This window comes from Biomphalaria glabrata, chromosome 2, assembly GCF_947242115.1.
Source record: "Biomphalaria glabrata chromosome 2, xgBioGlab47.1, whole genome shotgun sequence".
NCBI classification, from domain to species: domain Eukaryota; kingdom Metazoa; phylum Mollusca; class Gastropoda; family Planorbidae; genus Biomphalaria; species Biomphalaria glabrata.
In genome coordinates, this window is record NC_074712.1 from 11,020,717 (window position 1) to 11,034,707 (window position 13,991).

The following is a 13,991-nucleotide window of genomic DNA, read 5'->3' on the forward strand; positions in this document are numbered from 1 at the left end:
TAAATGACTTTATGTGGAGCTGTGCAATGGAAGATGTTCTTAAGAGTGGCAACACAAGAGATTTAAAGATATTCTACAGAGCTTAATATTGACACAAGTGACTGGGAAAAATTAACCTATTAGATGATTATTCCTAATCAGGCCAAGCCATCAGAGTCTGTGTTTCAGGCCATCCACACTGCAAAGAGAATGCCCTACAGCAAAGAAAATAGACAAGCCAAAAAAATTAGAACAATTCTGCAATAGGCTAAACTTATCCCTGACTTGATTGTTTCAAGAGAGACTTCACATCCGTTTTCAAGTTCCTATAAAATGAAATTGTGCTCTTAAAGGAGTAGCTTATATTATTACTGTTTGATGTTCTTTAAAGGAGTAGCTTATATTAATACTGTTTGATGTTTTTTAAAGGAGTAGCTTATATTAATACTGTTTGATGTTTTTTTTGAAGGAGTAGCTTATATTAATACTGTTTGATGTTTTTTTTGTAAATGTGTTACTACAAATGAACTAAGCATCTAGTCATTTGAAACTCAGAGCTAAAGTACTTGAAGCTTATCGGAACATGTTTGATTGTATAGTTAGCTGATTCATAGTCTTATTTTAAGATCAAAAGTGAAAACCAAAAATGAAGTATGTAAGAAAAAAAAAAAACAACAGAAAAATGTTTCACTGTAGGTTTGTTTAATAAATGTTTGTTATTGAAGCATATCTAATTTTTAGTTTATATTACTCTGCTATGCATTAAAAAGTAAACTCATTCCACTTGCACTGCCTTCGAAGGAGGATCTTAAAAAAAAACATGGAAAGAAAGAGTGTGTAATACTGAGATCCTCGTGAGAACAGGCCTTCCCAGCATCTTTACAGTCCTCAGGCAATGCCGCCTTCGCTGGCTTGGACATGTTCACCGGATGGAGGACAATCACATCCTGAAAATCATTCTGTGTGGGCAACTTGCGTCTGGTTCAAGAAAAACTGGTCGCCCCCACTTCCTTTGCGATGCGATAAAACAGGATTTAAAATAAGTGAACATTGATACTGACCATTGGGAAGACATGGCCTTAGACTGCACTAGTTGGAAAGAGACGGTGACCAAGAAAGCTATGGACAGCGAGAAAACATGGGCCTCAGCTCTTGAAGAAAAGCGTGCCACACACGAAAAATGATCAGCTCCTCTACCACCAAAGCGAAAATCACCTTGACCTGCAGTATATGTGGATGGGAGTGTCTCTCCAAAATAGGGCTCCACAGCCATATGAAAAAGTGTTCGAGATGAACCATAGTCGTTCTATGACTGAAATAGGCCAATATATGCATTGTATATGTAACAGATGTACTTTAAAATGTATTGATCAATCTGGTGATTATGTTTTCATTTTATTTTAGTCAGCTAACTAGCTGTATATCCTACCTGAACTATTGTGTTCTGTGGATGTTTAACTGATCTCTTTGATTGGTCTATAGAATCTGAAAGCCCCAAGTTCTCCACCAGGAAAAACCAGAGAACTAGACGACATGTTCTCACCTTCCTCACCTGACGATGTGGTGAGAAGAAAGAAAGTTGGTGTACGAAAATTTAAGACTGTAGCATACAGAGGGGACCAGCCAACAAAATGGAAGCGGGCTTCTATCAATGGTCATATTTTTAATTACGATGTAAGTATTAAGATATCCAGTACTTCTCTGAAGTTTTGAAAGTAAATAGACATTTGGTTCTAGGTTCTGAGCACAACAAAGTAATAGTTTCAAAATGATTTTTTAATAACAATATAATTGAAGTATACTATAATTCAAAACATCTCAGAGCACAATCACTCATTTTACCAATTCCAAAGTTTAAAAATATTTTCATTCAATTGAAATTTATTGTAAAATGTTTAGTTCCATATAATTACATTCCCATAGTCTATCCTGTATGTCATTTGTGTTTTCCCTGTGCAGACCAGTGTGTTCACCCCAGTACTTGGCAGTTGTACTACAGTTAGTGTGGACAGTTCATTGACCACTGCTGAAGTTATTGAAACTTTGTTAGATAAGTTTAAAGTAAGTCACAATGTTTTCATCTCAACAGTTTGTTTTTTTTGCTTTGTGTCATTTTTTTGTCAACTGCATCAGACAACAATTAAATTCATTAAAAACACATTTCTTAACTGTTTTTTTCGTTTGGAGAATAACACTATTAGATACACAGTATCAAATAACAACTAATGATATTGATGTTAGTCCTAAATCTACATTTGTATCATAACAGGTCCAGAACAATCCCAATGAATATGTTTTGTCAATAGTTAGTGAAGATGGTGAGTGTTTTATATTTAATTGCTTTAATTATTTAATTGTGTCATTTTGTGAGTGACAAGTTCTTAATAAAAAAAAAAGTCTGCCTGGTTGTGTGCAATGTGCAATGGACTGTCGTTAGGTCGTCTAAATTGTCCAGGCTCATACCCTGCCTTCTGCCATCCAGTTGTTCAGCGGGAGGTTTGGAATATGATGTAGATTATTTTCAAATCTGAAAATAATCTACATTTTACTAGAAAAAAACTGCAGTAAAATATTATGGTCCACAACTGTTCAGCAGGCTGCAGTCTTTTGTTGAGAACATAAACAAAATTGCTAGTTCTCTAGCTAACTACATTGCTGTTGTTAAATTGACACTGATGAGTGACATAGTTTGTTTCTCGTGTAAATGAAAAAAAAAATGAACACAGGCAATGAAATAGCTCCAAACTACTGTTTAAACCCAATACATGATATAAATAGCACAATAGTTTCAAGTACATTCATTCAATACAAAAAGAATTTAAAAGAACTGACCAACATTAACAATCTGAACTACTTTCTTTTTGTTTAACTTCTCCTAAGCTTTTTTTTTTTTTTAGTTCCAAGCAACATCTGAAAGCTATGAGAAAAAAAATCTTTTTTTCAAAACTGTTTCTTTTTGTTTGAAATGTCCCTTCATTGGCTATCTGTATCAACTGATTGACATAACACTGTAGTGTGCATTATGAACTTTGAACTCTATACATCAGGGCTGGCGAACCTTTTTCAGTCCGAGTGCCAATTAATTTCAATTTAAAAACAATGAAGATTGTTGCGTGCCCAGTAGGTCTACAAGTGACGCCGCTATATAAAAGAAGTGATACAGCCAGTAAGTCAACTGCATGTATAAAAACAGCTTAGTTACAATATTACTTGTTTATTCAATTTTATTATCCTGACCTCAGATTTGAAGTCTTAGGGCAGGTCAATCAGTGCGACTTCTGCTGTTGTGTGGTAGACGATAACAGTTTGATATCTGGTGTATACCGTGTATTCTTCAAAGTTACACACGCCGCACTTAGTTCATCGGTCAAGCAACTTCTGGCATCTGATTACATATAATTCATTGTAGAAAATAAAGATTCGCATGAGTAAGTAGACGAGAAAATTGACAGAATGGATGTTGCTACTTTTATCAGAGAATTGAAAGTTTCAGGCAGGTCATTCCAAACTTGAAGAATCACATTTTCTGCTAATATCTGAGGTTCTAATGATCCATTTAACCGTTCACGTTCAATTAATTCAAGTCGTATTCGTAAGTCAATAAATTTCTGTCTCCAAATTGCGCTGGACTGAAACTCAACAAGTTGCATTTCAAAGTCGTGTAATCCCATCCAAGAAAACATGGTCAAATCCAAAGTTTCAAAATCTACTGTATCTGGATATTTTATAAATTTGGAGGTGTACTCGAATTTTCGAAATTGTTCAAAACGCAGTGAAAATTGTTCAGCAGTTGTGTCAATTATCTCTAAAAACAATATTTTCTGATAATCTTTGCGGTAGTATCATGAACTTTTAAATCATCATAAAATTTCTTCAGTTTGTTAAAACATTTTAATTCTTCCTTCTCTGTCACGTTTGTAAATCTTCAACTTTTTCTCAAAAACCTTGCAACTTCGTATTATTATTTGCTATATTTGGCAATGATGGCCAGTCTAACGGACGATGTCACATCAGTACTTTCATCAAGGCAAATAGAATAGGCTTGACATGCATTAATATCCTTCTTAACTTGTTCTTGAATATTAACGTGCAATTTCATAACTCTCGCTTTAACCGTGTTTCGGCTTATTGGCAAATCCTTTATTCTCTGAATGACTTTATCCTTGTTTTGAAAGTCTTCAAACAAATAAGACGCACATTCTAACATTGCTTCCTTGATATAATCACCGTCACTTAAAGGTTTTCCATGCTTAGCTATAATTTTTGAAACTTCAAAACTTGCAGAAGAACTTTTAACAAAGTTTACAAAAGAACTGGATTGTGAAATCGCTTTTTTTTTAACTCACGCGATATATGTTCTTTTTGCTCATCCTCGCTTTGGCCTAAAAGCCAGCTGTGATTGGACTCATAATGACGTTTTACTGATGATGTCCGACAAACAAAACCTTCCAAACACATCAGGCCTCTTGTTTTCTCTGTGAATCATTCCATATCTTTCAGTCCACAACTCTTGAAAAGGTCTGCCACTTCCTTCTTCTTCTTCATTAAGTTTTCTTTTTTTTATTTTTGAGAATGACATGTTATGGTAATTATTCTGATAAAAATTTATTGATGGCAATGCTAGCAATCGATGTATGACCGACACGTTTTCAGTATCAACAAAATGTCGGAAGCTAAGGAGATCTGGTTCAAATACGAGATTTGTCTTGAAAAAAAATTATTATGCCATATGCTCCCCAAATGAAACACATTCATATGAAAATAATTATATGGAATATGATCCACTAGCGCTTCTTCCATATTATTTACAGTTCTAGGAAATAATTGAACGTTATTAATCGTGGTAATTTGAGATATCCGTGATTTTTCCAAAAAAAACTCATTTCTTAATATCATCGTCGTCGCGTGCCACACAAAATCGTTTCGCGTGCCACCTTGGGCACGCGTGCCATAGGTTCGCCAGCCCTGCTATACATGTTTGAACTTCTCCTTTTACATAGTCACACAGTCATAGCAAAGAAATTAAACAGTTATTCTAAGCAGAAAGTGAATAAATTTATTGCGATGAAAATTCAGTACATTTGGCACTTGTGAAGAGTAGAATAAGGCTAATCAGTTTAGAGTGGGAAAATTTAGCAGGAAATAAGAAAAGCAATGTAGATTACTATTTATACATATCTTGTATGTATTATTGGCAGGGTGGTGTGAAATCACAGCTACGTTTTGGAAGTAGGATTTTATAAACTATTCTTTTTTTTAGCTGTGTCACTATAAATAACAAAAATGTAAAGTTCCTTTTTCTTACCTTGTGATCTATAGGATAGATGATGTTAAGGTAATCTGTTTCTTTGACCATTGGTTAACAAGCAGTGTGTCATGTGGCCAACACAATGACCAACCCCCTTTACCCTCCCCAACTGAAGTGAGGTACGGATTAGAGTTGGTTGGACTCAAGGGCGCCCTAAAAATCCTGAAATTCAAAATCCCAGTCTTCACTGAGATTCAAATCCAGGACCCAAGGTTCAGAAGCCTAGTGCTAAACCACTCAGCCACTGTGCCCCATGTGACAGTATAATAATGAGCATTGTTGTTCTATATAAATGTATTTAGATCTACTATTTATGTATGTATGTATGTTGGCCAAAGAAACAGATGACCTTAACATCATCTGCCCTATAGATTGCAACGTCTGAATGGGGAATTTTAACTTTAACTTTTATTTATGTATGCGTTATCTATATTTAATTCTTTGATGTGTGGTAGGTGAGCGTCTCTTGACCAACACAGATAAGCCCCTTTTAGAAAGACTGAAGCTTGGACCTCATGAGACCATGGGGAAAATATTTATCAGAGAGAGAACTCTGGAGAATGGAGCAGGGAAAGTTAACTCTACCATCAAAAAGCCAATAGTGGAGACTGCTGAAGAAAACCTGCCTCATGAGGTTAGTAGTAGCTTGAGCATTCCAAAGCAGACCTATATGTCCTTTGGTTCATTTCCAGTCTGCGCAACTGGAACTTTTTTTACTTGGATTAAGGACATTCAGTCAGAGTACTAATTAATTCCTCAATTCACATCTATCTGTGATAATGTAGATATTTATGGGAATAGTGAGCTGGTATCCATTGAATATTCAATGGATACCAGCTCACATACAACTAGCAGGAAATGAGAAGGCTGACACACTCACCAAGAGTGGGAGAACAAACTCACAAGTAAACTCTGCACTCTATCCAGAAGAAATGAAGAAATTAATTGTAGATAATATAAATGAGAAATGGACGAGCTCCCATCCAAATCACAAGAAAGATGATGCTTACTATAAGCTATCCCGACAAGACCAACGTCTAATCTTTCGACTCAGGACCGGACACAACAGAATGCGACAACACATGTTCCGGAAGCTCAAAATTGGAACCAGTGAAATCTGCCCATGTGGAGTATCACCAGAAAATGCCGACCACGTCCTCCAAAACTGCTCTCTCTACAAAGAGGCCCGTATAAGACATTGGCCCCAAATCACCCCAATAGAAAGAAAACTATATGGAGAGCTCCCTGATTTGGAAACCACTGCGCAGTTCATCTCATGTATTGGTCTAGTCATATGAACACTCCAACATAACAATGAGAACGATGAAGAAGAAGAAGAAATGGGAATAGTTTGGAAAAGTAATCAAGTTATTTAGTCCAGTTGAATAATTAAAATAGAAATAAAAAAAGCCATGAATATTAGTTGGCTAGTTCCATGACATCTTTAGTTGACCCAAACTACTAGCTGTCATTATTTGAAGCTACAACATCTTTGACTGAATCAATTATTTGTTTCCTAGGTTGAACAACTTCTAGTGCTCCCTGAGGCTGTACTTACTGGGCTGCTGAGAAAATTTAAAAATGATGAAGAGAAAGAAGTTCAAGTCATTAAAACAAGGTCAGCTTTACGTTTAAATCAACTCACTATGTCTGTCTGTCTGGTAACAATTTTGTACACATTATTTCTCCCACACCCAATCTCAGATCAAGTTGATATTTTGCACAAATTATTTCTTGTACCTGACAAAACAAGAATCAATTAAAAAAAAAATATAACCAATTAGTTAATTAACTATTGGTAATTAATTATGTTTGGTATTGAACAAAGGAAAGAAATTGTGCTTGACAGATATGGTGGTATAAGTTGAATTAGTCCCCTTGAGGAGGCTTGAGCCCCTAGTGAAAATTTTTTTTTAAAGCATTTAAAAAACAATCACATAACATTCAGCCAGATACCTCTCTCCTCTTCCCCCTTTTCCTTCCCAACTGGTCCAGACAGTCATAGGATCATACTGCATTGAGAAAGCTAAAAGCATGAAATTGCGCTAAATAAAAACTATTGGTTAAAATATTTCTTATCACACAGATTTATTATTGTTAGTCTAAATCTATTTCAACGTTGATCACATGACTGACCCAAACTAATTGATACAGTTACACTTAATATAAAATTTGTTTTTTAAAAAAGTATTTATGTTGTTCTTATTATTAAACCTTTTTTTTTTTTTTTCTTAATAAACAGACAACATGCTATACCGGTATCCATTTGGTAAGGAGTCTAAACCAAATTATATTTGATTAATTACAAAGGTTGCTTTAATCTTCCTCCTCAGATATGACATTGCCAGAAGGAAGATACAACGTATTCTCAATGAAAAGCAAATGTTGCAGACATCCTCCAGTGCGTGAGATTTAGTTGGATCAACAGAAGAGGCAGATTTCACACAGACAGCAATTTTTTCCAGTGAATCTGAACTCGGGAGTATATCATTCAAAAGTAGAGCACAGTTGGTTGTGACGCAACATCTTTATTTCTAAGAGCACAATTCAACGCTTGAAATTGTTGTAGAATCCTTTCTACCAATTAGCTCTTCAAAGACTCATTGTAGAAATATGACTTCATTTAAAAACCTCTTGATTCATGGGACAGGTGATGCGAAATTCACTTGTGTCAGTGGCCATTTACAAGAAGTAACCAGCACAAGACCAACTGCTCTTTTCTTTGTCCCAAAAGCCTATCCATTCATCATATCCACTAAAAAAAAATCCAGTGTTTAGCAGGTGGAAACTAGATAACTTGTTTGACAGTCAAGTAAATGATCACTTTGTCAACTCATGGTTCTTTGTTACCATGCCAGACTTTGGTTCTTATCTCTGTTTCATTAAGTAGATAACTTTGGAACTACTGGTAGTTTCTCTCTTCATTGACACTATCAACATTAATGAAACATTGAAGAGAGACAGGGGGAATAATAGCTGCTACATCCATTGGTTCTGTTCACCCATGGACTGTGTCACATACTTTTGATTAATACTTCATTAAGTAATGAAATCTATCTGGCCTGCTTCAGTCAGTAATTGAATGTCAGCTGACAATACATTCAAATGTGGCTTTAGTTTTGCATTGACAGCTTTATTAATGTTTTTAAGTTGAGAAGATTGTGTATCTAACACTGAGCAAAGATATCCTTCATTTATGTTTTGTCTTATTTATTGTTAAGACTTCTATAGTTCAAACTGTATTTTTTGCATTTTATGCATTGGTTCACCAAAAGAACAGAACTCTTTTATTTAAAGCAATTTTTGTCTGTATGTTTACAAAGTCTTTGTTCAGCCAAAAAAAAAATTGCAAGAAAAATCTTTTTTTTTTATTTCTTACATTATATAAGCAATTGCAAATTACCTTTTTTGGTCAGACTTAAGAGCACTAGTGACTAAATCTTGTTTATTAGTTTAATAATGTCAATAGAATGGATGGGTTATGACCTTTTTAAGTGTTGACTTTCTCAGTTGTGTTTTTTTTTTAAAATATGTATTTGTAATTTCTATCAATTATACATATGCCAGTGCTGAATGATATTTGTTAAGTTCCATGTCAATGTGTTTACATTTGACTATTGTAGATGTTGAAGGATGTTTTCAGTATAACCTTTTCTGAAGTTTCATGTAGAAATAAATTTTATTCCATAATTTTATGATATTATTTTGTTAGTGTACTTGCTTGTACATTGAAATAGCAGCTGAGTGTTTCTATGTAGTCAAGCATTAGGGTTTATTAAAAGAAATTTCTATAAATCAAATAAGAACATAAAACTAAAATGTTATTTAACCATGGTTAGGCCAATAATAGAATATGCATCCTTCGTTTGGGACCCCTCAACTCAAGAAAACATTAAGAAACTGGCAGACACAAAATAGAGCAGTGAGATTCATAATAAACGAATATTCACATTTGACTCGAGTAACACCTTTAGTAAAATTACTAAATTTAGAAAGCCTTCAGGACAGAAGACTCAAAAGTAAAGTAGCAATTATACATAAAACACTGAACCATAATCTTCAAATACAAAATTAAATAAAATACTCTGAAAGACACAGATAAAAGCACATTCCTGGTACCATATGCTAGGACAAATTTGTACAAATACTCCTTCCCTAGTGCTATTAGAGTATGGAATAGGTTGCCTGAGCTAGCCAGGAAAACCAGTGACTTGGCAGAATTTAAGTCATTGGTTAATATGCATGACGCATAGGACGTAATCTTCTTTTTTTGAAGTAACGTCTGTATTATATAAGATAAGTGAGACAGAAATTTGATTTGTTCAAGGCTCCATGGATAACTCAGTTGTTGTTGATTTGTGTATAGATCCTGAAATTTCCAGATGGATTAACTCAAAGTATTCACCTTGTTATCTCCACTTTGTTGTATGTCTAGTATGTACTAAGAGCAGGTCTGAGTGTCAAATGGTTGTGATTAAATCTCACGGATGTCATTCATTTTGTAAGCTGAGAATGTCTGTTTTGTCATGAGTTTGTTTGTCACACATTTTTAGTGCAATTCATAAACATAATTAAAGGGCACCACATTGAACACTACATAGCATTGGTGTTTATTTTTTGTTCTTTCTCGAGTTAAAAGTTTGTTTTTTTTTAGTTTTATTGAAATTAGGTTTCAGTGAAGCAATCTTTTCCCCTAGTTGCAGTAGAAACTGTATTTGGAAGTATGTTATTAATAGATCAGTTTGATCAATCATTAGATGATATTATTTGGTGAAAGATAAGTCAATTCTAATTGAAGCTCTGAGAACACAACCTTTTTTTTTTTGATTCTTTTCTCTTGTGGCCAGGCAGCAGGTTCATGTCTTGTTTTAGCTGATGTGTACCATAAAATCCATATGTGCAAAATAAGCAATATTTATTGAAGCATATTTTTTTTTTAATCGGTAATAAAATTGTCATATTTGTCTGTGATGGGAAAATGTATAATTTTTTTTTTAAATGAATAAAGCAACACATTTTTTGAAAGATTTTGTTTCTTATTTTATTTGTCAATCACATATTTCTAATTCCTGATCCCAACAGGATCTGTTCATGTGACCTCTAGAGTGACATGCGAAAGTAATATAGTTTGGGAATGTGTATATATAGATGCTAAGGATTGACATAAACATACTTGACTATAATAGGTTAACACCTTAAGTGAACAAGAAGGAGAATAGTTACAGTGCTGAAGACATTATACATGTTGCATATCTTTGGGATAACATTGGACCCAGATAATAATGTAATCTAGTTCCATTTAGTTCTTAGGATATAAAAGTTAAAGCCATCTTTTTATAAAAAATTACTAATAATACATGCTAAGTTGCATAGTTTGTTATTTTGCATGAGATTCATTGCAATTTGTCCACACAGACTTGCATGTACTTTATCTGGTAAAAGGATTTGGTTCACCCACAAAGGGACAGTTAAAAAAAAATTAGCTTATCTTTTGGATGCATGACTAGTTGTTTTTTTAAATTGAACATTGAGAAAGCCCAGAGAAAAACCAAACTGGCTCATAAAGTTTAGATATCACATGCAGCCATTTGTCTTTCACTGCACAATTGACCAGGTAGTCAATCAACAATGCAGGTAAATTTACACTTTAAAAAAGTTTATAATGCAGGTTAACAGCTGCTTGACAACTTGAGCATTGTCTGGAGAAAGCAGCTTCTTCCTGACATTTAGAGATGTACAAAAGTCAAGTGCAGGGGGCCATAAAAAATTGAATAAACAGTGTTGTAGGAGTTAAAATATGAGTACAGGAAATATATATGAAGTAATATTGCACACAAAATATTTGCATACAAAGTTGTATATATTCTACATCGCCATTCAAGTTGTATAATTGGTTACATTATTCTGTTACAACAAAAGAAACAATTTACAGAGGCAAGTAGAGTGGAACTACTTTCAGCCAAGGGATTTGTGTGGCCTTTTTTTCATACTAAAGTAGCCACCTAGGATCTGAGGTGGTAACAACATCTGAAGTCAAAATCCCATCAGATTATTCTCCAATGCTTGACAAGTTTTGTAGTAGATGAGCTCACAAATGAATGAAATGACAAATGTTCAACTTTTTTTTTTCTTCTTTTAAACAAATATAATGCTAAATGGTGGACGGAGAGAGTAATTGCACAAACATCAATCTAGTGTCTCCCATACATCAAGAGGACGAGAAGAGTTGAGAGAAAAAAAAAAAAAAAAAAAGAAAGTATAAATAGGTCACAATTTATCACAACCAGATGCCATAAAAGGAAATCACTTTTTTTTTTTTTTTCAGATTATGTGAAAAAAACCCACATAAAATTAAAACAGCTAGACAAAGAACTATTTACACAAGTTTGTGAGTACTCAGTGTCTAGGACTGAACATCTCAATGGAACCTGCCATATTAAATTGTATTTATAATATAAACACTAGTTTGAAATTCAGTTACCGGTATGTTAAATGCATATGTTGTAAAACAAAAAAAATTGTCAACAAAAGTTGTCATGTATAGAAAAAAACAGATCTATTCTTTGAAATTAATTCCTTCCTTTTTCTCAAGGTCTAGACTCAACAGGGCCTCCATGCAAGCTCCATAGTAGAAGATATACTGTTCCTGTAAAAGACAAAACAAATTTGTAAATTCATTGTTGATACACTTTGGTAGGAAGAGACGAAATGCTTAGAACAATTGATTTATAGTGTGTAGTACATTAACAGCTGATTTTCTAGTTAAATATTTACTGGCACTGATTGAGCCTCACAATGGAGCATGCACCATGCACTGGTAAAAAGATATTTTAATGTTTTTGACTTTACAATTTGTCAAGTTAGACATGTCAGATGTGAGATGCTATTGGGATACAATTATAAAAGTTTATGTTACTTAGGATTGTATTGAATTAGCTACATTTTACGTGCATGATGTCTAATTTAATAGTACTTTTAATATTTGTTTAAGAACAGAGAAAGGCAATCAATTAACATGACCTAATTAGAGTCCATCCTAAAATCCAAGTGACTGTTAAGTTAATGAGTCTCAAGATTACATACTGTTGTTTGGATCATCCCATGTCTTTGTTTTCTCAATTGATGAACTATATCAAACATGTCCAACTGAAATTAAACAACACACATGTATTAATACACAAAAAAACCCACTTTTCTAAAAAGGCTCTTTTCTTCACTTCAGAGAATAAACAAAACACAATATCTAAATGCAGCACTGTGTTGTGCGAATAAGTCAAACAGGGGTAACTCTCAAATAGCGAAATCCATTAACACAGGCGAAAGGCCAACACTATAAGTTAGTCAATGCTGATAGTGAATGCCGAACTAGAAGTTTAATAATAATGAAGGGAACTGTCAAATGTCTTCAAGCTAAATCTCTACGTTCATAAAAGCTGCCTCTCTCTAAAGCCTTCCGAATTATTCTGTTTTTATTTCGCTATTCTTCCTAAAATCCTAGTCTAGTTTTTAATAGTTGCATCATTGTCTCTAAGTCAAAACTTCCCATATTTATAAAACAAATAACTAATTCCTAATCGTACCACAACAGGTTTCTTGTTTTAAAAGCATTTCTCAATTTTTAAAGCACTCAAGAGTACAGTTTTACAAATTATGTACTCTCCCCATTTCTCTAAAGCTCCTGAATTGCATATTTATTAAGTTTGTTATTACCAACTAAGGATTACGCTTAAGAATGCATGCTTGAGAAATGTGGTTACAAGTCAATTTTATCTTGAGCCAAATGCCTGCATTGTATTTCTACCTTTTCAATGACCAAGTGATGGCTCAGAAGAATGGAACTAATGAGTTAATTAACAGAATGAATACAATAAGCATTTGTTTGAAGAATTAAGTTGTGACAGAATGAATAAAATAAGCATTTGTTTGAAGAATTAAGTTGTGACAGAATGAATACAATAAGCATTTGTTTGAAGAATTAAGTTGTGACAGAATGAATACAATAAGCATTTGTTTGAAGAATTAAGTTGTGACAGAATGAATACAATAAGCATTTGTTTGAAGAATTAAGTTGTTATATTACAAAGACATTGTCTGTAGTCCATAAAAGAAGGAAAATGGCAGAATGGTTTCAGACTATTAAGAGCCAGGTGTAACCTACATATTTTGCTTTTATATGGCTATCTTAAAGTACTGAACACTATTTTAGTTTCAGTGCAATGACATTTACATGGCACGACATTCAAAGCATAGAATGTACACAAAAACAACAAATTTACCTTAAGAGCTTGTTCAATAGTGGCCAGTGCAACATCCATAGCTATGAGTGTACCTGTCCGACCAATCCCTGCACTGCAATGGATGACTGGGGGTGAGCCTTGTTCCAACAGGTGAATCAACTGAAGGAGCTGACCAATGAAAAAAAAAAACAACTATTATCCATATTGGAATTGGGAAACAATTTTGCCTATACATATTTGTGGTATGGGTCCTCAAATACTAGTTACCATGAGTGAATGTTATGAAATAAAAACTGACCAAGAATAGTCCTTTCACCTTAAAAAAAAAATCTGACAACCCATTGCTGAAGGAAAAGGAAAATTGAATCCAAGCCTCGGCTGCCTTGCGACTAAACCAAAAGGCTTAAAGAGTCCACCCTGAAGTAAAAGTAACGTGACCTTTTCACAGCTTGTGGCACACTGGCAGA

At 34.0% G+C, this 13,991-nt stretch overlaps 2 protein-coding genes across 4 annotated transcripts in view; one reads left to right on the forward strand and one right to left on the reverse strand.

Annotated features, from left to right (window-relative positions):
• The window catches only part of LOC106055634 (ras association domain-containing protein 2-like), a 58,400-nt gene extending 47,672 nt beyond the window's left edge, over positions 1 to 10,728 (forward strand). For all 3 annotated transcript variants that reach the window (XM_056019102.1, XM_056019104.1, XM_056019103.1), the window contains exons 7-12: positions 1,462 to 1,653; positions 1,939 to 2,040; positions 2,249 to 2,297; positions 5,743 to 5,921; positions 6,808 to 6,905; positions 7,621 to 10,728. In XM_056019102.1, the coding sequence (XP_055875077.1) occupies positions 1,462 to 1,653; positions 1,939 to 2,040; positions 2,249 to 2,297; positions 5,743 to 5,921; positions 6,808 to 6,905; positions 7,621 to 7,696 (696 nt within the window). In that variant the 3' untranslated portion in view covers positions 7,697 to 10,728. The remainder of the gene's footprint in view (positions 1 to 1,461; positions 1,654 to 1,938; positions 2,041 to 2,248; positions 2,298 to 5,742; positions 5,922 to 6,807; positions 6,906 to 7,620) is intronic.
• The window catches only part of LOC106055555 (tyrosine-protein phosphatase non-receptor type 13-like), a 35,708-nt gene continuing 31,257 nt past the window's right edge, over positions 9,541 to 13,991 (reverse strand). The window contains exons 41-43 of the mRNA XM_056019101.1: positions 13,564 to 13,692; positions 12,371 to 12,433; positions 9,541 to 11,933 (exon numbers count right to left, since the gene is read on the reverse strand). Coding sequence (XP_055875076.1) covers positions 11,844 to 11,933; positions 12,371 to 12,433; positions 13,564 to 13,692 — 282 coding nt within the window. The 3' untranslated portion in view covers positions 9,541 to 11,843. The remainder of the gene's footprint in view (positions 11,934 to 12,370; positions 12,434 to 13,563; positions 13,693 to 13,991) is intronic.